This window comes from Carlito syrichta, unplaced genomic scaffold, assembly GCF_000164805.1.
Source record: "Carlito syrichta isolate Samal-C Ts95f unplaced genomic scaffold, Tarsius_syrichta-2.0.1 Scaffold303563, whole genome shotgun sequence".
NCBI classification, from domain to species: domain Eukaryota; kingdom Metazoa; phylum Chordata; class Mammalia; order Primates; family Tarsiidae; genus Carlito; species Carlito syrichta.
The window spans coordinates 404793-425837 of record NW_007247659.1 but is presented as its reverse complement, the minus strand read 5'-3'; the positions used below and the strand labels follow the sequence as shown (position 1 = coordinate 425837).

The following is a 21045-nucleotide window of genomic DNA, read 5'->3' as shown; positions in this document are numbered from 1 at the left end:
TATGAGCTGTTTGGCCTTGAGCAAGTTTCTTCTCTTTCTGGTTTTTAATTTCTTTGTTTACTTTGTTTTGTTTATAGACAGGGTCTTGCTCTGTCACCCAAGATGGAGTACAATGCTGAGACCATAACTCACTGCAGCCTCAAATTCCTTGGTTCAAGTGGTCCTCCAACCCAGCCTCCCAAGAAGTTTGGGACTATTGGCATGCAACCCCATGTCTAGTTAATTTTTTAAAAAGTTTATAGACATAGGGACTCAATCTGTGGCCTAGGCTAGTCTTGACTTCTGGCCCCAAGCGGTCCTCCCTCCTCGACCTCTCAAACTGCTGGAATTACAGGTGTGAACCACCACACCTGACCTTAACTTCTCTTCTTTCTTTCATCTTTTTATCTATTTTTTTGATTCACATATTCTTTCATTTTGCATGCTTTACACACATTTATTGGATTGCTTCTTCCCTATATGCCAGGCAATTTCTTCATTCAATCAGTAATGACAACACCATATATCTCATTGAGGTTTTAAAAATGACATATATGAATAACCCAGCATCTAACAGATCAATATAGCAGTCTTACTCTGTTGTTGCAATCGCCATGGAGTAGCCATACAGATTGTGAACATCATATTGTTTTCCCCAGTGCTGTACTGCATCCATGCAGAGACTCTTGCAGAAAAGGTACCCATCCACGACTCCTGAAAGAAAAGAGGGCTCCATCAGAGCCTAAGATACACATTTCCTGCTCCTTGACTATTAGACAGTCCAAAATGATGGCTTCCCTGGGTAAGCCCTTATTGTAGAAATCGTGCTTCCTTACTTTCTGAACACTATATACATTTGTGGCACTTTCTCTGATACATAATAAATTGTGTTGCCCACACACATCCTCCCACCTAGGCTCTCATGTGACTAGAGGCAGGTATCCAGAAGCAAGAAGGTGTGGTTAGACTTGAGGTCCAATCTGAATTCTTCAAACTGAGCTAAGTTAAGGAATCCAAGAATAGAAATACTGGATGAAAGTATAAATTAATTTCTGACTCCTTCTCTCTCTTGACCATATATCACAAAGAATGACTTCTAATATCTCTTTCATTCACCCATTCTTCTCTGCACACATTGTACCACTCTGCTTCCATTGCAACAATCTGTTCAGACCTAAATTATCTTTGGATCTCAACTACCATAATATCTTCTGCTTTATTTTTTTTGGAATAATTCTAATATCTTTATGATTTGCTTAAATATATGATAAAATATCAATTAAAATACAGTAAATTTAAAGTATGATTTAGAAAATAATTTAGTAATTCAGTAATCTGCTTACTATATTATAAAGTGGCAAAACATTGTAAGACAGTCTTATCCCATTCCATGTTTGTATCTGTGCATTAACACCAACAAAAAACAAACAAAAACACCAACAACAAAAAATCAGAAGTCAAAATGTTATTAGTGATTGTCTAGATGCCAAAATTGTTACCTATTTTTATTTTTTCTTTGCATTTTTCCAAGTTTTCTTTAATATTTATAATCAACCATTTGTAATAGTTTTATTTTTATTTTTATTTTTTGAGTTGGAGTCTCACTCTGTTGCCCAGGCTGCGGTGCAGTGGCACACTCATGGTCATCCCAGCGTTGACCTGCTGGGATGAGGCGATCCCTTCGCCTCAGCCTTCCAAGTAGCTGAAGCTATAGGCGCACACTACCACATCTGGCTAATTTTTGTTTTTTTTAGAGTCCAGGTCTCGCCATGTTGCCCAGGTTGGTCTCGAACCCACGGGCTCATGCAATCCACTTGCCTTGGCCTCTCAAAGTGCTAGGATTACAAGCTGAGCCACCAAGCCCAACCAATAGTTTTATTTTTAAATTGTAATTAATCTTGTATGGATAATGCATTAATATATGAGCATGGTACAATATCTAAAATGTATAAAAGCCTAGACATAAAACATTAGTTTCTCTTCACCTCTGTTTCCAATTGTCTAGCTCCATTCCAGGAAGTTTGTAACTATGTAATAACTTCTTAATGCCTTATTTACCTCTGATCAATTTTATAATGCTAGGTCAATATGTCCAAAACTATTTTTAATGCTAGGTCAATATGTCCAAAACTATTTGACTATCATACTTCCCTCTTACTAAAACATAAGTTGCTTCTATTACCAAAGAATGAAGTGTGAACTCTTGTGAACTGTTTAGCCTCCCATCTAAGCTCCTCAGCATTTGATCCTAACCCATCTGCCCCAATTTCCTATTTTCCCACCAGATCAAAGCCTTCATAAGATTTTAGAATCCTAGTAGCTCTGTTCCTTTCTCAGTCAAAATATAATTTCTCCTTGAACATTCTGCTTTCTTCAAATTACAATCAATGCAGGAATTCCAAGGCCACATGCTAAGATAGTATAGTCCAAAGTTCAACCAGAGCTCAGAATCACCACGTTCACTGACTTTGACTTTGCCCTCCCAGTCATGAATTCTGGCCTCTTTTTATCCCATGGCTGATGTCTATTCTTCACATTGTGGATATCACCAGACTTAACCCTCATCTGAAGATCAAGCCCAGTTTTCTGGTCTTTCTCTGTTCAGTCCTGACCTGTGGAGGTGCACAATGCAGAGTGATATAATGGCTTCTACATACAATATCCTCTCTGGACCTTTTTCTAAAAATAGCTAGGACTATAGGTGTAAGGACTAGATTGCCCCTGTTGAGTGCATGCCTTTTTAAGGAAAGCATAGGGTGTTTAGACTTTCCTATTTTTATTTTTTTAATATATTATCCACATTTTCCTTTTCCTGTGCACATGTTGCCAGGTTGTTCAGATTTATTATTATGAATTTAAATTATCATATATGCAATGTCATTTTAATCAGACTAACCACCAAGACTCACTGGGAGTAAATGGAGGATAATTTAGGTCGTTTGTGGAACATCCTGAGATTGAACCATTAACAAAGTTGGAGACTTCATTCATATCCTACAAGACAAACAGCAAAAACTATTAAGAAACAGTAACATATTCCATTACATTGCAGGGATGCTGTTATTTGAGGAATCAGAGACATTATTCTAGATATTTCTTTTTAAAGGGAGTACTTATTATTACAGAATGGAATTGTTGTTTCTGTCTTGTCTAAACACTGGAAGCACTGTGAACAAAGTTCATAAAATTCCTTAAAAAACGATATATTTCTAAAATCACTGAAAATGTATAATTTCCAAATATATCAAATAAAAAATATTTCAATTTATATGCCATATACATCAATTTATATATTTTAATATATCTAAATATAATTTAAAATATATACACACATACAAATACATATAAACATATACATATGGGGAACAAGAGAAGGAGAGAGAGAGAGAAAGAGGAAGAGAGACTAGGAGAGAGAAAGAGCATGCACATGTGCCAATAGCTGCGACAATGAAAATCTAAAAAGATGTATACTAAAATATTGATGATAGATGTATTTAGTTGCTATAGTTTTTAAAGAGCTTTGCTTTTATCTTTTCAGCTCTCCGTATTGTTTTAATTTTCTACAGTTTTCCTATAGATAGGAAAAAGTTCAACTCTAGAGCTCTCTAAGTTTTGTTAAACAAATTCCTTCGTTTTCATTTGACATATGAAACATTTCTCCTTATTCCAGTCATAGGATTTTCATGTACCTGGGTTCTTTGGCTCTGATCAATTTGTCTAGTATGTCAAAATGAAAGAGCCTTGAACTGGCGACAGAACAAGTTGTGTAATTTGTGCCAATATCAGGAATATATATCCTATTTTGACTTCAGTTCATTTATTTGTAGAAGGAGAGCTGGACATAGGGGAAAAAAATTTCTGAATGTCCTTGCAGCTCTAACTTTTTGATTTTGACTCTAAGCTATATGTTTGGGTAAGATTATGTGAGCAGTTAGATAAGGAGTACAGAGAATTATTATTATGACTGCTTTCTTCTCACCCTCTTTTCCCTGTGCTCCATAACTCAAAGATATAGATATATAAAATCTGAACATTTGTCCCCTAATAATCAAAGTGTAAACAACTCACAATCCAGACTCCATCAAACTCGACTTCCTTGTAGAAAAGCTCAAATTCCTTTGCCCACCAAATAGCACAATTGGGATTGGTATAATCAGGAAACACAGTGTTTCCAGGCCAGACCTGCCGGAGAAAAAAAAATTAGTCTTATCAGTGGATAACACTAAATTAAAAGAATATAGAAACAAAGTACTTTGCAAAGAAATTCCTAATATAGCCATGGCAAGAGAGGTACATAGGAATGTATCTTATTTAGAAAGATAAAGTGCTCAGAATACTTCGAATAAACATCTGAGGGAATCAAATAGTCACTTAAAGAAAAATTTATTTTTTAAAAAATAAGTGGCTGGAAAAAAAATAAATCCAGATGGCTGGATCCTGAAAAAAGATACAAACACAACGAAGAAACTACCTTTGTAAAGCTGGAGGCCCTGGAATGAGACTGGGAGTTTGGGGGTAAAAGAGGGGGAGGTGAGTATAATGTATAATTATGAGGAAGAGCAAATACCTGATTTGTGGGGTGGGGTGAAGAGGGCAGCACACGCCACAGTGACGACGAGTCAAGTTCTTAATAAATAAATCCATGGATAAAGGCAATGTCTGACTTGCTAATATTCCCCTCAGGAACACCCATCCCTGTCACTTCCTCTATTTCCAATTCTAGGAATAATAAATGGGGAAGAGTACTGTGTAATTTCAGTAGTTCACTATAATCTGCGGTTTCTAACATGGTTTAATTTTTTCTATCTCTTTCCTACCCAATTTTTCTCAGACACTACACTCTGAGAAACTATGAGACTCTATACCTCATCAGAGGTATTAGAGGTAAACCAGCAGATTGCAATTTCCTTTAAAAAAGGACAAATAAAGATTTGAGAAAGAAGTAGTCAAAATTGTCAAATACTGCAAATAAATTGAGTAAGAAGAGGCATACAACAGTTCCATTTGATTTGCCAATTATGTGGTAACTGTTGCCCATTGCCACAGCAGTGTCAGGGGAGTGATGGGGGAAGAAAGGAGGCTGCAGTCAGCTGAGAAGGGAATGGGAGGTAAACAAGCAGGCACTTCCTATGTGAGCTGTTGTTTAAAGGGACTTGGCTGTGAAAGGAATCTCAGACCTAGGATGCCTGTAGGCATTTTGGCATGAAAGGGCAAGGAGAAGTTTATGCCCAGCTTATATAAGGCATCTGCAAATGTACAACAAAAACAATTACTTACTTAATCACATACACACACACACATACACACACACACACACACACACACACACACACACACACACACACACCTCTCCAGCATCCACCAGCTTCTCCATCAAGTTACCTGTCCAATGAGTGGAGTCATTCCATCGGAACCATTCACCCATATCTTCATATCTGATCCCCTGTCATATGGGCCATAGGGATTACTTGACGAAGAGTTGTTGGAGATGGCTGGATCCTGAAAAGGGTAAAAACACAATGAAGAAACTACCATGGTAAAGCTAGAGGCATTGAAAGGAGACTGGGGGCTTGGGGACAAAGGAGGTGGAGGTGGGTGAAATGATAAGGACAGCAAATACTTGATTTGGGGGAGGGAGAGGGCAGCACATACCACAATGATGACAAGCTTCTGTCCATTATTGTGTAACTCCTTAGCAAACTCAGGGAAGCCTTGAAAGTCCACAGGATCATAAGTGAAGTCCTTCCTCTCGTCCATATAATCAATATCAGCGTGCTGAACATCCTGAAAAAATACACGAAGTCCACAATTTAGTGCCTAGGAATGTCTATGCTAAAATGAATCAATCAGCTTTTTATTGTTGTTGTTCAAGACAAAACCAACACTGCTGGCTTTAAAATAGTTTCTTATCAGTTCCTGGCATCTGAGTGCTTTCTTTCCAACAACGATTTCAAAAACAAATAATCCATTGTTTTCCTATGACCTGGTCCTATCTCTGTAACTAGATTAACTGCTGCATCTTAGCCTTTTCTGGTGCTCAGGCATTAGAAACCAATCAAACAATCATGACAAATCGCTAAGATTACCAAAGACATAGCCATCCATGAAATTACCTAAATTTTACTCTAGCCACAGGATAAAGGGAGAAAGAGACTGTCCTCACTTCTCCCTCACTTTACCACCACACATTTTTTAAAAAATTACTTCAATTCTTTGATATTTTTGCTTTCCTAATGTTATCTATATGAAAACAGTGGAGACCAAAATGAAATTTGCTCTTGCTCTCAGACTAGGTGTTTGCATCCAAGGGAATGGAGTAGGGGAGAGAAGATTATTCCAAAAATTACTTAGTTTTTCCTTCTCATGTCTTGTGAAACTTTGTGCCCCAATGATAGCACCTAATCTGTTTGGCACAGTCAAGTTTAGCCATTCAAAGTACAACATATTTCATGACATGTGCATACTATTTCCTTCTGCTTATATAGCTGAGCAATTTTCAATACCTAGAATGAATTCAGCTAAAACTTTTCAATTCCATGTTTACGTGCTACCTTTCACACCTTACTCTACTATGTTACAGTAATGGTCTAATTATTTCATTGCCTAGATTACTTAAAAAGGAAATATCTATCTATGAGTAATGAGAATAACATAACAAAGAGAGAGATTAGAGATCTGGGCTTGAAAACACTTTGCTTTCCTAATAGTCAATGAAGTGTCTAAACTTAAATGAAGTTCTAATATGAAAATGAGACTGCTGTGATAACTCATGAATAGGTCTGGCAGAGTGCCTGCCACAAGAGTTTACCACATAGGAGGTCTCATTATTATGGTGATTTGTGACTATCCCTTATCTCAGTCCTGCCTCTATCACTTTTGTTATTCCTCCTCCAACCCACATGCATGAATCAATTTGTGCTGAAGAATGAGAAGTGGGATCTATCATCAAAAGAAACTGAATTCATTCACCTGAACATCTTTGTCCCTTCTGACTTTCTGCTTCCCCCATCTCCTCAGTTTTTCCAGACTTTTAAAATGTCAACTTAGTTAAGTACTTTCTTTTGCACCTCATATTTATGGAATTTCTTCGAAAGTCTAAAATACCAGCTGAAGCTCTGCTTCAATTGCAAAATGATCACATTATAAGAAAGGCAAACTCTTTCTATTGCCAATTCAATAGTAATCAAAGTACCAATGCAGAAACAAATGACCTTGAAGTTGTTCTATTATTTGTAAAATTCATTAATTTCGTAGTACTAGTTCTGTCACTAATTAGCTATGTGGTCTTGGTTAAGTTATTTCCTCTCACAGTTTCAGTTTATTAGTGTGAAAAAGGGACGCTATCCTAAATGGCTCAAGCCTGTGTCCAGCAGTATAATTTGGGGGCCTAAGTCCTTTGTGTTTAGAATTACTCCACTCCTCAAATTCCCCTTAAAAACATCTAGTAAAGCATATTAGTAGAAGAGGATTAAGGAGATTGGGGATTTGCAACATCTGTAACCTGACAATAAACCTAAGAAGCAAGTTTATATCAGACTATTAGAGGAATTTCTAAAAAATATAAGACCACTTTTATGATAAGTTCCTGCCATGCCACTACTGAATCAAAACAACCCAACCAAGAACATGTTTAAGGCTAGAAGATCTACACCGAGATTCATTAAAAAAGTAGAATTAAAGCTGGAGAGAGAAAAGCCTTGAGAACTCAAATAGAAACACATTATGTAAGATATAGTCAATAAGAAAAAGAGACAGACCAAATGTTCCTTAAGCATCTGGCCCCCTCTCCAATCTTTTTCTCTGATTTACTTTCTAAATAAACTTTCTTTTCTAATCTAAAAGAAAAAGAAAGAAAAATAGACGCGAAAACAGATTGCGTCCTAATCCCATACTGTGGTCTCCAAATACTATTTCCTCCTAAAGAGAATAAGGATTCCTTGAAAGAAATACCTGGTCCAACAAAAAAGTCTGGTATCTGCATATAGAAATTATTTCATTACCAAAAATAAATAAAACTCAGGAAGAGAAAGTATAAACAGTCGCTTTTATTCCTCAAGAGAATTTCTTTACTTCTGGAAAATTGTTTAAAACCTTTCTTACATAAGGGAGCTGTGCCGCACGGTTTCTCTCCACGACTTCTCTCATGTTGTTGAGGGTTCCATACTCATAACGGCTGAGGTGGAATCCAAGTGCCCAGTATGAGGGTAGGACTGGCCGCCCAATGAGCTGAAATAAATATGTAAAGTGAAAGTTAGCAAATATTCTATTTTTAATAAAAGTGTTCCTAAGTATTTTTTACGGCACAGAACATACTGCATTTTCCAATGTACTGATTCAGTAATGCTAGAATACTAGTCGATTTTTTCAACTTTATCATTGACAGTAGGACCACATTTAGGCATCTTTATATTCTGTTACCTTTTTATAACATAAACATGATATAAAGCAACTTCTCACTACATTTAATGAAAGTTGGTCTTGAATGTCTCAATTGTAAGGAGAGATTTTTGTGGGTTGCACTTGCAAATTAAGTTTATTTTTCTTAAATACTTGCTATTTCAGTTTACCTCTAGATATTCTTGAACAACTTGCTCTGGAGTGTTTCCCAAGAACACATAGAAGTCCAGAATGCCCCCGATGGTGCGGTAAGTGATGGCTGGTGCAGGCTGAAGGGCAACCTCTTGAAAGATTAAAAATGGAACAAATAAAAATAAAAAATTAGCCTAGAGCAGTAACAGCCAAGTTTTATACCAGAGGATCACTAACCATCTGACCACTAATAAAGTGATCCTATTGACTTGCATTTTGTATACAAAAGGACAAACTCTGATGTCAAAGTCTGTCCTCACGGCACGTGGGAGCCAAAGTATTTCTTCTGTGACACACTTTAGATAATAGTGACTGGAGTGTCTTAGCTTCTTGTACTGAGACCCAGAGGAAAAACCAGCCAGGTCAATGAAAGTGTCCAGAATTAGCCACTGTGGCATAAAAATTATTTGGGGGTAAAGGCATTTAAGTTACTGAAACCCCCAATGTACATAGAAGCAGAATCCCCCAAAAGAACTCAGTAAAACTCAATTGTCATAAACTCACTCCCAGGACCACCTCTAATCTTCTCTGAGATGATAAGCACCATTCCCAAATAGACATTGTCACAAGACTATCATATCTCCCATCTATTCTCCTAAGAGCCCATTCATCTTTCAGAAACAGTCATTTGATTTTCCACAAATGGCTTTCTTTCTTCCTTTTCATTTATTAAAATGGTATATATGCCTCAATTTCTAACTACTCTTTTGAGTTACTCATCACTGGGCACTCTTGTGTATGCACATTGTACGAGTAAATAGTCTATCTTTTATCTTAAGTTGCTTTTTGTTAGTTTAATTTACAGGCCCCCAAGAAAATTAAACTGAAGAGTTTAGAGGAGACATTTTTCCTCCCTGACTTTCACAGCCACAGAACATACTGCTCCCATCCCATATCCCATCATTATTGTGAAAAGATAATCCAATTAGACATATTAAGGTAGTATCCTCAGTGAGTTTCACATCATGCAAAAACCAAACTAAAAAAAAAAAAAAAAAAAATCACAGATTATATCATGAATTCAAAATTCCTCTAAGCTCCAATCACCATTCTCAAAAGTTGCATTCCAATCTTGGTTTGCATCCAAGGATTAAAGGCTTCAATAAATACTGAAATGTACTTTTTGGTCATCGGAACAACTCATACACAGTATCTAGAATCATGTGCCCTTTCCCATTAGGTTTAACTCTGCCTGTTTTCCAGTTCTTTTTTACCCACTTCAGACTATATGGTCCTTGCAATATCTCAGTCTATTTTTAGGCTATTAGGTATGTTTAAGTACCTTAAAATCATCTAAGATTCTATGGGATATCTTAGAATTAGATATCTTAGAATCATCTATTAGGCATCCTAGAATCATCTTAGATCATCTCTAGAGGGCTTCCCAAACATCTGTGATAAAGAAATAAATCTTTATTTTTTCTAAATTTCCAATTCATGGCAAACTTGTACTTTGTAAAATAACATGAAAATGGTTTGCTGAAAAACAAATATGCATACACAAGAATGCTGCAGCAATGTTTATTCTCTATTTCTATACTCATCTTACTGCAAACCTGAAACAGTTTGTGACGCATCCATGGACCACACTTCTGAGTAGCATTGATTTAATTCCGTGATTTTTGATTGAGAATACAGAAGGGATCAGGATCCCACTTCCACCATCAATCCTGGGAGATTCTGACACATCTCCTCTTTCCCTACAGCAACTCATTGCCACTGGGATCTACAGAGTAAAAGTTTAAGGAGAAGCAAAACAAATGGATGGAAACTGTCTCGGAGTAGTTTATAGGGACGAGTGTTAGCCTTCCTATATTTAACACAGAAAGTATTCCAACACATGACACCAATTCCAGAAAATCATAAGCTAGGAGAAAATCCTCTCCTCATAGCTACCATAGATCCGCAGGTAATCAAGTAAGGATGAAACAGTCAGAGAACATGTCAGGCCCTCCCTAAGCTATGGCTCAGTTGTTCCTAAAGGAATCCATTTCTTATCATAGAGCTGTAAGAAAGGGATTGAAAATCGCTCTTGTGCTTGTTTGGTTTTTTTTTAATATTCCTTTACCCATAGCGTTGCTGTTCATCAAAAACACTCCAAAGGACAATCCACTAGCATCTTCAAGGCACAGGAAGAATGTCTGTGCACCATACAAGTTAGTTCCGTCCTGCAGAGAGATAATTAAAAAACGAAATTTACAACTGAGTAGTCTAAGCACCACATTGCTGGTTTGGCTTAGGAAATCAGTCTTAATCTTGTGAGTAATTGACAGAGAACTCATTCATGGTCAATAAGGACACAGACAAATTTTCAAAGATGGGGTCTATATTTGGTTGATGTTAATTAAGTGGACTGATATTTTCCTATTGAATGAGCCAGTTATGACCATTCATCTAGTAGGAATGTGAAGATTGTGATATTTGTTCAATAGTAGGAGAATAGAAATTTGGAAACCATAATTTTAAAAACTCCCCCCTCAAACTGCTCTGTCTTAACCAAATCTCATCTCATCTGCAAAAGCTCCATTAAGTCTTAGTATAAATCAGACAACTAGATGGAACTCTAGTCTAGGTTAGTCTTCTAGACTCCAGAACAGGAGTTATCAACCCAAACTACACCCCACCAATTAAAATAGAATCCCTGGGGATGGAAGCAGTCATGGCTTTTAAAAAAAATTTCCCCCAGATAATTACATGTTGTCATATTTAAGAATCATTGCTCTAGAATAGTTTCTCAAAATTTAGTGTACTTGTGAAGTACATGGGCATTTTCAATGCAGATTGTAATTCAATAGATGGAAGGAGAGACTGAAAGCCCACTTCTTTCACCTGGTGGTTCCCATGCTGCACGCTTTAACTAGCAGGGATCTGAAGCTATTTAATTAAACAGTCATCACTAGCTGTTCCTAGGTGAGCTGCTCTGCCTCAACACCTTTTCTGCTTTTCTCATAGGCATATGTATAGTAGAGAGCGTATGCTTTAAATTAGACACAGGAGTGATTAGATTATTTCTCTGTTATTGGCAAATTATTTTTACCTTGGACTATTTATTTGGCTTCTCTAAACTTTTATCTATTAAATGAGAAAATTATTCTTATTTTAGATGATTCTTTTGCTAAATAGAAATAATATACTAAAATAGTTCCTTAGTAAATTATTGCCATAATCTCCTTTCATTCAGCCATTAGTTCTGCTTAGCCAGGAAAGCCAATTAAGAGTATTGTTAAGCCTAGAAAACAACATTGCATCAAGTTTTAGCGCCAAAACAAATAAAAGCAAAACATAAAATAAAACAATATTAACAATAATAACAACAAAATTCTGTCTATTCTTTCATTACCACAATTATTCTTTTCACAAAGAGAGACTCACACTGTTTTGGCTGGGATTTTACCCTATTTTGATGACAAACCTGATGCATCAGTGATTTTTTTTTTTTTTTTGAGTTGGAGTCTCACTCTGTCACCCAGACTGGAGTGCAGTGGCTGCTCCCGGCCACCGCTGCCTCAACCTGCTGGGTTCCGGCGATCCTTCCACCTCAGCCTTCCAAGTAGTCGGAACTACAGGCATGCGCTACCACGCACAGCTGATTTTTTGATTTATTGTAGAGATGAGGTCTCGCTGCCCAGGCGGGTCTTGAACCCGCGGGCTTAGGCAATCCACTCACCTCAGCCTCCCAAAGGCGCAGGATTACAGGCTGAGCCACCAAGCCCGGCTCATCAGTGATTTTTAAATGACTAAAAATATGGAGACAAAAATCAACTGTTGTCCAGAATTCAGATATAAATAACGTTTTCTCCAAAACTGGAAAATGTATATTCGTTGGCATTTATTGAGTACCTTATATGTGGCAGACATCCTTCCAGAGACTTTACATGTATCAATTCATTTAATCCTCATCACAAAACTCTGCATGTCACCTCCATTTTGCAGATGAGGAACTGAAGTCATAGAGTGTTAAGTAACTTGCCCAGACCATCACTGGTAAGTAGCTGGGCCAGAATTCAAATCCAGGCAATCTCCCCTTAGAATCTCACTCTAAAACACTATATTTACTACTAGAGGTGACCTTCAAGAATGAGGCTATGATGCTCAGTGGAACGGGGCCCATCTGAAAGCTTACCCCATTGGGGGTTGTGTCCCTGTTAAATATGGGCCATGTCTTCCAATTCATATCATGCCGGTATTGTTGGTGCACATGTTCCCCCAGACCATACACATTAGCACTGGGCAGTCGGATGGAGAGCTGCAGGAACTGGTCAGCAAACAGGAGGGGCCCAATGCTCGAGTCAAACCTAGACACAGGGTGCACAAGTAGGGTAAAAATAATGTAATTACTTAGAAAGGTGTCCTTTATATCTCAGTGACTCCATTGGCCATCTTTAATTAGTCCCATTTGCCCTTCTATGACAATTTTTTTCAGGTACACCAAGAAATCTGGATTCCTTGAAGACAGGTACCTTGTGGCACATTTCTTACATTTGTTCCCCAGACACTCTACTGTGTGACCAGATGTTCAGTAAGTGGACAGATGGTTAGATAGACTGAGAAAAGAAAGGGGAAGATAAAGAAAATAAAGATTTTTTTAAAAAGAGAAAAGAGGAAGGTAGGCAGAAAAAATACATACTTTAGGCGGTACAGAGTCTGGGCACCAATAGTGGGCTTACAACCTTCAGGAATATTGTTGAAATGCACCCTTCCTTAGGCACACGGATCTCTCTTCTTTTTACATGTTCTACTCGGATCTTCAGATAAATTTCTAAAACTTACAAAACACGATTGTTGCCTCTTCTGGTCACTTTGATGCTAAATGGTTGTTTGGAGACCTCAACTTCGTAGGTCAAAGAAGCAGCAGCACTTCCACTGAAGGGTGGCACATTTTCATGGGGCACTTCATACCTGTCCTTGGTTTGGTCAGTCAACTGTACAGAGAGATATATGGAAAGGTAAAATGGAACCCTTTCGGTTTGTCAAAAATAGAAGTTTTCCTACCAACATCAGTGCTTCCGAATATCTGTGATTATAGTCCTGGAATCAGGCACTGATCAAACTGGCCTTATGTCTAAGGTAGACATACTCATTATGTTACCAAATTCAAAATGTTTAACATTTGGCCACAAGTTAGTCTTTAGGAAGAGATATAAACAGCACATCTGCAGAGATGGATTATCCCTAGAAAAGTCAAAGCTGTGATAATTCTTTGATTCTGTTTCTACTATATTTCACATAGTATCTAGTGCAAATAAATGAAGGCCAAAGCCCACCATAAATTCTATAATATTATTTAAGAAGTTATCACACTGAAGGAAGTCTACAGAGGTCTTTAATGTACAGGTGCTAAACTAAGATAACAGTAGAGAAAAATACCAACAAGAGCAAGCTTTAAAAAATTTTTGTACTCCCTGTCATCAGGTAGGAAACAAGACCCTCTCAAAAATATTTTTTAAAAATAAACAAATTACAACCTTAAAGTGGAAACGGTTAGATGTCTGATATTCCGCTGTGAGAAGTACGTTTTCGACATTCTTTCCAAAAAGGGATGAAGAAGACAGATTTTTCAATTGAGCTGTGAATCCTAACATATAGGGGAAAAAAAGTTTTCATAGTTGACTTTATAAATTCATAAATAGTAGCCACATAAAAATTAAGCTTCATTTCAAAGGAGCTGATGAAAGGGCTTCATTTCTCAAAGGAAGGGAAGGGACAGACACACACTCCACCATACATACATTCTATCTAGGGCCAGATTCTGAAGCTACATATTGTGATTGCCTTATCCAAAATTATATACATTTCTTCTACAAAATCTGATTGAAAACTTCTCCCAAAAGGCCTGACTCTCCTTCCACTAGCTCATCAGTCATTCTTTGTTAATCAGATGCCACACTTTTAGCCCCATTTTGTATATATACATTATTCCTTTTCAGTTATTTTCATGTTATACTACAGGTGATGATATGCTTTGATGCCATCTCCCAAACAAAAAAGTAAACCAAGTGAGAGTTGAGATCTTATTAGAAGAGCACACCAGGTCAAGAGCCCCTTACTGGGGAACATGTCTTATTTTATACTGAAAGCCTCCCCAATGTAGTCACCTTCTGTTGTCCCCCAGAATGTTCATTATTATACTCTGCATTTTAGGGTAGGCAGAAGACGTGCAGATACATAGTCCATGAACACTGGCATTAACTAGGTAACTTTTATAACCTGTTCCTAAATTGGAATTATTTCCATTTCATAAAACAATACACAAAATTACAGTTGGAAGTAGTCTCAGAGGTTACTGATTTCAAATCTCTTACTTTAAAAGTAACAAACGAGGAAAAAAACGGTCATTGCTGATTGCATAAGGTCACAAAGGTACATAAAGTTGAAGCCAGAAATAGAAGGTAGTCTCTCAACTCCCAGGGCAGAGAGAGGTTTTTCCTTGGTGCCCAAATATATTCCATTCTTCAACTGAGAGCAGTGTCCAACTTCTGGGCACACGTGGCAGTGTGGCCCTTCAGGGTAATATGCTGAAGGTTGCCACAGCGCTCCTCCAAGGAAACAGAACCAGCCTCCAGAGGTTGTGGAGCTTCTGCCTCATGGCAGAGTCTAGCTTACCTGCATTTGTGTTTACAAGGTTGCCCTCCATATGGTAACCATGATTTTTGGAATAGTAGCACCAGGGAACACTTATAGCTCCCTGAGGATTCCAGCAGCAGCCCCGCTGGTCACACATGGCCTGAAACAAGAGGTTAGTCAAAGTAAGTCTATTTCCTGGTAGAACATTGTCATTTATAAAGCACAAAACATCTCATTTGAGATTGTGACATCAATAACTTCATTTTACACATAAGGGAACTGACATTTAGACAAGTTGTGCTATGTCCTACAACCAATTTTTCTGGCCATTGTCCCTCCTATGTAACAATATGGTAAGCACAAAGTAATCACTCTTTCATTATAATAAAATACATAAATATATTTTAATATCCTAAACTATAACACTTATATCATGAGGAATTCAAAATTACAAATGGAGTATCATTGATATCGGCCTTGACTTTTAAAAATAAAATGGACTTTGCAATTAACTTATTCAGAATCTTTCTTTTTTTTTATTTTTTTGAGTTGGAGTCTCACTCTGTCACCTAGACTGGAGTGCAGTGACCGCTCCTGACCACTGCAGCCTCGACTGCTGGACTCCGGAGATCCTTCTGCCTCAGCCTTCTAAGTAGCTGGAACTACAGGCGCATGCTACCACGCCCAGCTAAGTTTTTGATTTACTGTAGAGATGAGGTCTTGCCAAGTTGCCCAGGCGGGTCTCGAACCCACGGGTTCAGGCAATCCACTCACCTCAGCCTCCCAAAGCGTGGGATTTTAGGTTGAGCCACAGAGCCTGGCGCAGAAGCTTTCAAATCAAACATTTTGCTTTGAAATGTATCTATCTATCTATTTATTTATTTAGAGTGAGGGCCTCAATCTGTCACCCAGGCTGGAGTGCAGTGGAACAGACATGGCTCACCGCAGTTTCAATCTCCTGTGCTCAGGCGATCCTTCTGCCTCAGTTTCTTGAGTAGCTGGTATTCCAGGCATGGACCACCATGCACAGCTAATTTTTTTTTTATTTTTGTAGATATTCTATCTTGCTGCGTTGCCCCTGTTGATCTCGAACTCCTGCGCTCAAGCAATCCTCCCGGCTCAGTCACCCAAATTGTTGAGATTATAGGTATGAGCCACCATGCATGGCCTGTTTGGCTTTTAAATATATGTGCTACATGTGTGTATGTATTACACATATGTGACACGCATACAGTCTCTCAACTCCTCCTAAAGGAGAAAGTTGTCTTTCCATGACACAAATATATTCTCATTCTTTCTTAAGAAAAGTATTGCCTTATCCCACAATGAATAAATGACTCAAGTGAAAACTAAAATGCATGTAGTTCCTTTCTTACATCAACTAATTTGGGAGAATCATAACTAAGTTGGGAGTACAAAAAAGTCTCTCCTCTTGAGTGCTGACTGAACCTAGTGACTTGCAACTTACTGAGACTAGAGAAAACATAGGAATGTCGCTTCCGAGATTAAATCATACAAAGATTGTGACTTCTGTCTTGCTGACTCTCTTTCACTTTCCTTGTCGGAGTCCTTGTTGTGAGAGAGCAAGTAGTCATATCATGGAAGGGTGCACAAGGAAAGGAACTGAGGGAGGTCTCTGGTTAGCAGCCAGCGAGTAACTGAAGTCCTCAGTACAACAACACATGAGGAGCTGAATCCTGCCAGTTATCGCACCAGTGAGCTTGGAAAGGATCATCCCACAGTCCTGGCAGGCATCTTGATGGCAGCCTTCTGAGTAATTTGAAGCCAAAGGTACCTAGCTAAGCCCAGGCCAGATTTCTGACTACAGAAACTGTAAGAAAATAATATCTGCTACATTAAGCCATTAAGTGTTGAGATAATTTGCTATACAGCAATAGATAACTAACACTTCCTGCCAGATCATTTCACAGATGAAGAAACTGAGGTCCATTGAAGTAAAGGTACGCAGATTTAAAGTGACCTGCCAAAGATTACTTAGCTATTAAGAAGACAAGACCAAAACTTAGTCCTCTGACTATCCATTTATTTTTTCTATACTCTGGGTAGAATACCTTTTAGCACATATTCAGGAGGATATGGCCTTGCAAATGGTAAACAAAAAATGTCTTGCTTAGCTATATGAATAATTAAATGCTAATTTCTATTTAAATGCTAATTTGTACACTAATAGCCAATATGAAGAATGTAAAACTGTGACTTATATTTATATTGCTGTGGAACCAGGTTTCACTGTGATATCAACTTTAACCAGCAGTTTGGCTTTTGTTACTTCCTTCAAAACCCAAACAAATGAAACACAGCACGACAAGAAAAGAGCAAAGTGTTGAAAAGGGTGTTAAGCAGAATGGTTTTTGCGTACTCTTCAGAGCTTAATAATTTTTTTTCACTGAACTGGAAAGGGCAAAGATCAAAAAGTGGCCAAAGGAGCAAGGAATGTAAACAGTCTGTTGGCCAACTCAAAAATACTAGCTCTTTCAGCAGAGCTGAGCAGTAGCAAGAAGTGGGAAGAGACTCAGAACAAGATCTATATAAGAGGAAAGCTAAAAGAAGGCCAAACCTATTCAGTAAATGGTGCTGGGAAAACAGGCTGATCACATGCAGAAGATTAAAACAAGACCCTTATCTATCACCATACAAAAAAATTAACTCTAAATGGATCAGAGACCTAAACACTAAACCTCAAACTATGAGAACCTTATAAAATGCAAGAGACACCCTTATCGAAATTGGAACTGGCAATCAATTCCTGATCAAAACCCGAAGTGCCCATGCCATAAGAGATAAGATAGACAAGTGGGAATTCATGAAACTGACAAGCTTCTGCAAAACCAAAGAAACCAGCAAGAGAAGAGGGAGACAGTACACAGACTGGGAAAAAATATTTGCCAACTGTATACCTGACAAAGGCCTAACATCTTAGGATCTACAAGGAACTCAAACATGCCCAAAAGAAAAAAAAGCAAACAGCCCCATTGCAAAGTGGGCAAAAGTTATAAAAGCCCCATTGCAAAGCCCCATTGCAAACAGCCCCATTGCAAAGTGGGCAAAAGTTATAAAAGACATATGACCTGCCAACAGAAAAATGAAAAAATGCTCAGCCTCGCTAGTCATCAAAGAAATGCAAATTAAAACCACTGAGATACCACCTAATTCCCATAAGGATGGCCATCATCAATAGCTCAAAAAACAACAGATGCTGGAGAGGATGAGGGGAAAAGGCAACATTTCTACATCGTTGGTGGGAGTGTAACTGGTACAATCTCTGTGGAAAACAGTTTGGCAACTCCTAGAAGATCTAAAAATCGACCTTCCTGGTGACCCCACAATCCCCCTACTGGGAATATACCCAGAGGACCTCAAATCACTCTATGCAAAAGATACCTGCACACACACGTTTATTGCAGCATTGTTCACAATATCAAAACCATGGAACCAACCGTGTTGCCTGTCAAAAGAGGACTAGATAAAAATAATGTAGTATACATACATGATGGAATATTACGCAACCATAAAGAAGGACAGAATTATGAACTTCGCAGCAACTTGAATGGACTTAGAATCTATAATACTGAGTGATCAATCACAGAAACAAAGAACTAAGTATCACATGTTCCCATTCATAAGTGGGCCTTGAACAACTACCATAATACTATAAGAAACGAATTGACAGAAGCGGGAAACTGCAGGGAGGAGTGGGGGAAGGTGGAATTGACTGTAGTAGATATCTGCCTGGGGAAGAGGGAGCACACTTCTTCAACAAGGGTACCTGTACAATGAATATTTGTATACCTAACCCTGAATTGTACCCCACAATTTTAAAATAAAAAAATTTAACAGTTAAAAAAGGAGAGAACAATATAAATCTAAAAAAAATCAGACAAATAAACTTTAGGTATAAATTCATTATTAGGGAGATACAGAGTTACTACATGATGATTAAATTATCAGTTCAACAGGAAGCTAGGAGAGCTCAAGTGTGATATGCACCTAATAATAAAGACTCAATCCTCAGGAAAATTTAAAGAAACACAAGAGTTTTTTGTTTTGTTTTTGTTTTTTTGAGTCAGAGTCTCACTCTGTCACCCATGATGGCATACATTGGCTGATCACAACTCACCGCAGCCTCAACCTTCTGGGCTCAGGTGATCTACCTGCCTCTGCCTCCCAAATAGCTGGAGTACAGGCACAGGCTACCATACCCATCTCACTTTTTAAAAATTTTTTGTAAGCCAGGCTCGGTGGCTCAGCCTGTAATTCCCGTGCCTTGGGAGGCTGAGGTGAGTGAATTGCCTGAGCCTGAAGGTTCAAAACCCGCCTGGGCAACTTGGTGAGACCTCATCTCTACAATAAATCAAAAAATTAGCCGGGTATGGTAGCGCACACCTGTAGTTCCAGCTACTTGGAAGGCTGAGGTGGAAGGATCGCCGGAGCCCAGCAGGTCGAGGCTGCAGTGGCTGGGAGCGGCCACTGCACTCCAGTCTGGGAAACAGAGTAAGACTCAAACTCAAAAAAAAATTTAAAAAATAAAAATTTTTTGTAGAGACTAGATCTTGCTATGTGGCCCAGGCTGGTCTCAAACTCCTGGCCGCAAGTCATCTTCCTGGGATTATAATCGTGAACCACAGTGTCTAGTCACAATATAAGGACATTGTATATAATGGCATGTTTGTCAAGAGTTCCCTCAATAATTGATAGCTGAAATGGACTAAAAATGTAAAGATATGTTACTTTTTACAAAATGAATAGGTACAGATTCCTGTACCAACACAAAGTGGACTACATTGAACTCAGAGATGGACAGACACAGGATCCTGAAGACTCTGTTTAAACCCAGTCAAGCTCTGCTCTATCTTAGTCCATCCCTCCTCTGATTATCAATGCTTCTTAATGCTTAAAAGAGAGAGAATCATCAAAGAAGAAAGCATTATGTGTCAACGTGAAAAAAAAACAATCTAGACCCCAGTCTTATTCATGACTATAAATGGAAAAGTCAAAAAGAAAAAGCCCACACAAAAAGTATTAGCAACAGAAATCAGTAACATATTTAAAAATGACCAAGTAGTGTTATTTCAGAAATACAATGATCCTTTAATATTAGAAAATACACTTGTATAATTCACCACAATAGCTTATTAAAGAAAGTTTACCATATAATCATTTAAATTCATCAGCTACTCATAGTAAAATAAAAAGCAATGTCTTTAGTTTGATAATGGGTATTCACCAAAACCTACTTCCTATACGGTGATATATAAGAAGCATTCACTTAAAAATCAGAAAATAAGCCAGGCTCGGTGGCTCAGCCTGTAATCCTGTGCCTTGGGAGGCTGAGGTGAGCGGATTGCTTGAGCCTGCGGGTTCGAGACCTGCCTGGGCAACTTGGTGAGACCTCAACTCTACAATAAATCAAAAATTAGCTGGGCGTGGTAGCGTGCGCCTGTAGTTCCAGTTACTTGGAAGGCTGAGGCGGAAGGATCACCGGAGCCCAGCAGGTCGAGGCTGTGGTGGCCGGGAGCGGTCACTGCCCTCCAGTCTGGGCGACAGAGTGAGACTCCAACTAAAATAAATAAATACATAAATAAATGAAAATAAAAATAAACAGCCAGGCATGGTGGCGAGTGCCAGTGGTTCCAGTTACTTGAAGGCTGAGGTAGAAGGATCTAGTGAGCCCAGCAGGTCAAGGCTGCATGGTTGTGAGTGTGCCACTGCACTCCAGCCTGGGTGATACAGTGAGAACCAAGAGTTGAAAGGTTACACTAAAGATAAAGCTAGATAGGTATCTTCCATTCTATTAGGTATAATTAATATATCTAGCAACTCTGATTATCAATTTGTAGTTTTCTTTTTTTTTTGAGTTGGAGTCTCACTCTGTCGCCCAGACTGGAGTGCAGT

General features: G+C 38.2%; 1 protein-coding gene across 1 annotated transcript in view; it reads right to left on the bottom strand.

Annotated features, from left to right (window-relative positions):
- MGAM (maltase-glucoamylase) overlaps positions 1-21045 on the bottom strand; it is a 210499-nt gene that overhangs the window by 45459 nt on the left and 143995 nt on the right. Inside the window, exons 4-15 of the mRNA XM_008058647.2 lie at positions 15172-15292; positions 14034-14143; positions 13339-13490; positions 12692-12863; positions 10637-10736; positions 8547-8659; positions 8080-8205; positions 5632-5763; positions 5362-5478; positions 4048-4161; positions 2889-2973; positions 576-693 (exon numbers count right to left, since the gene is read on the bottom strand). Of these exons, the coding sequence (XP_008056838.1) occupies positions 576-693; positions 2889-2973; positions 4048-4161; positions 5362-5478; positions 5632-5763; positions 8080-8205; positions 8547-8659; positions 10637-10736; positions 12692-12863; positions 13339-13490; positions 14034-14143; positions 15172-15292 (1460 nt within the window). The remainder of the gene's footprint in view (positions 1-575; positions 694-2888; positions 2974-4047; positions 4162-5361; positions 5479-5631; positions 5764-8079; positions 8206-8546; positions 8660-10636; positions 10737-12691; positions 12864-13338; positions 13491-14033; positions 14144-15171; positions 15293-21045) is intronic.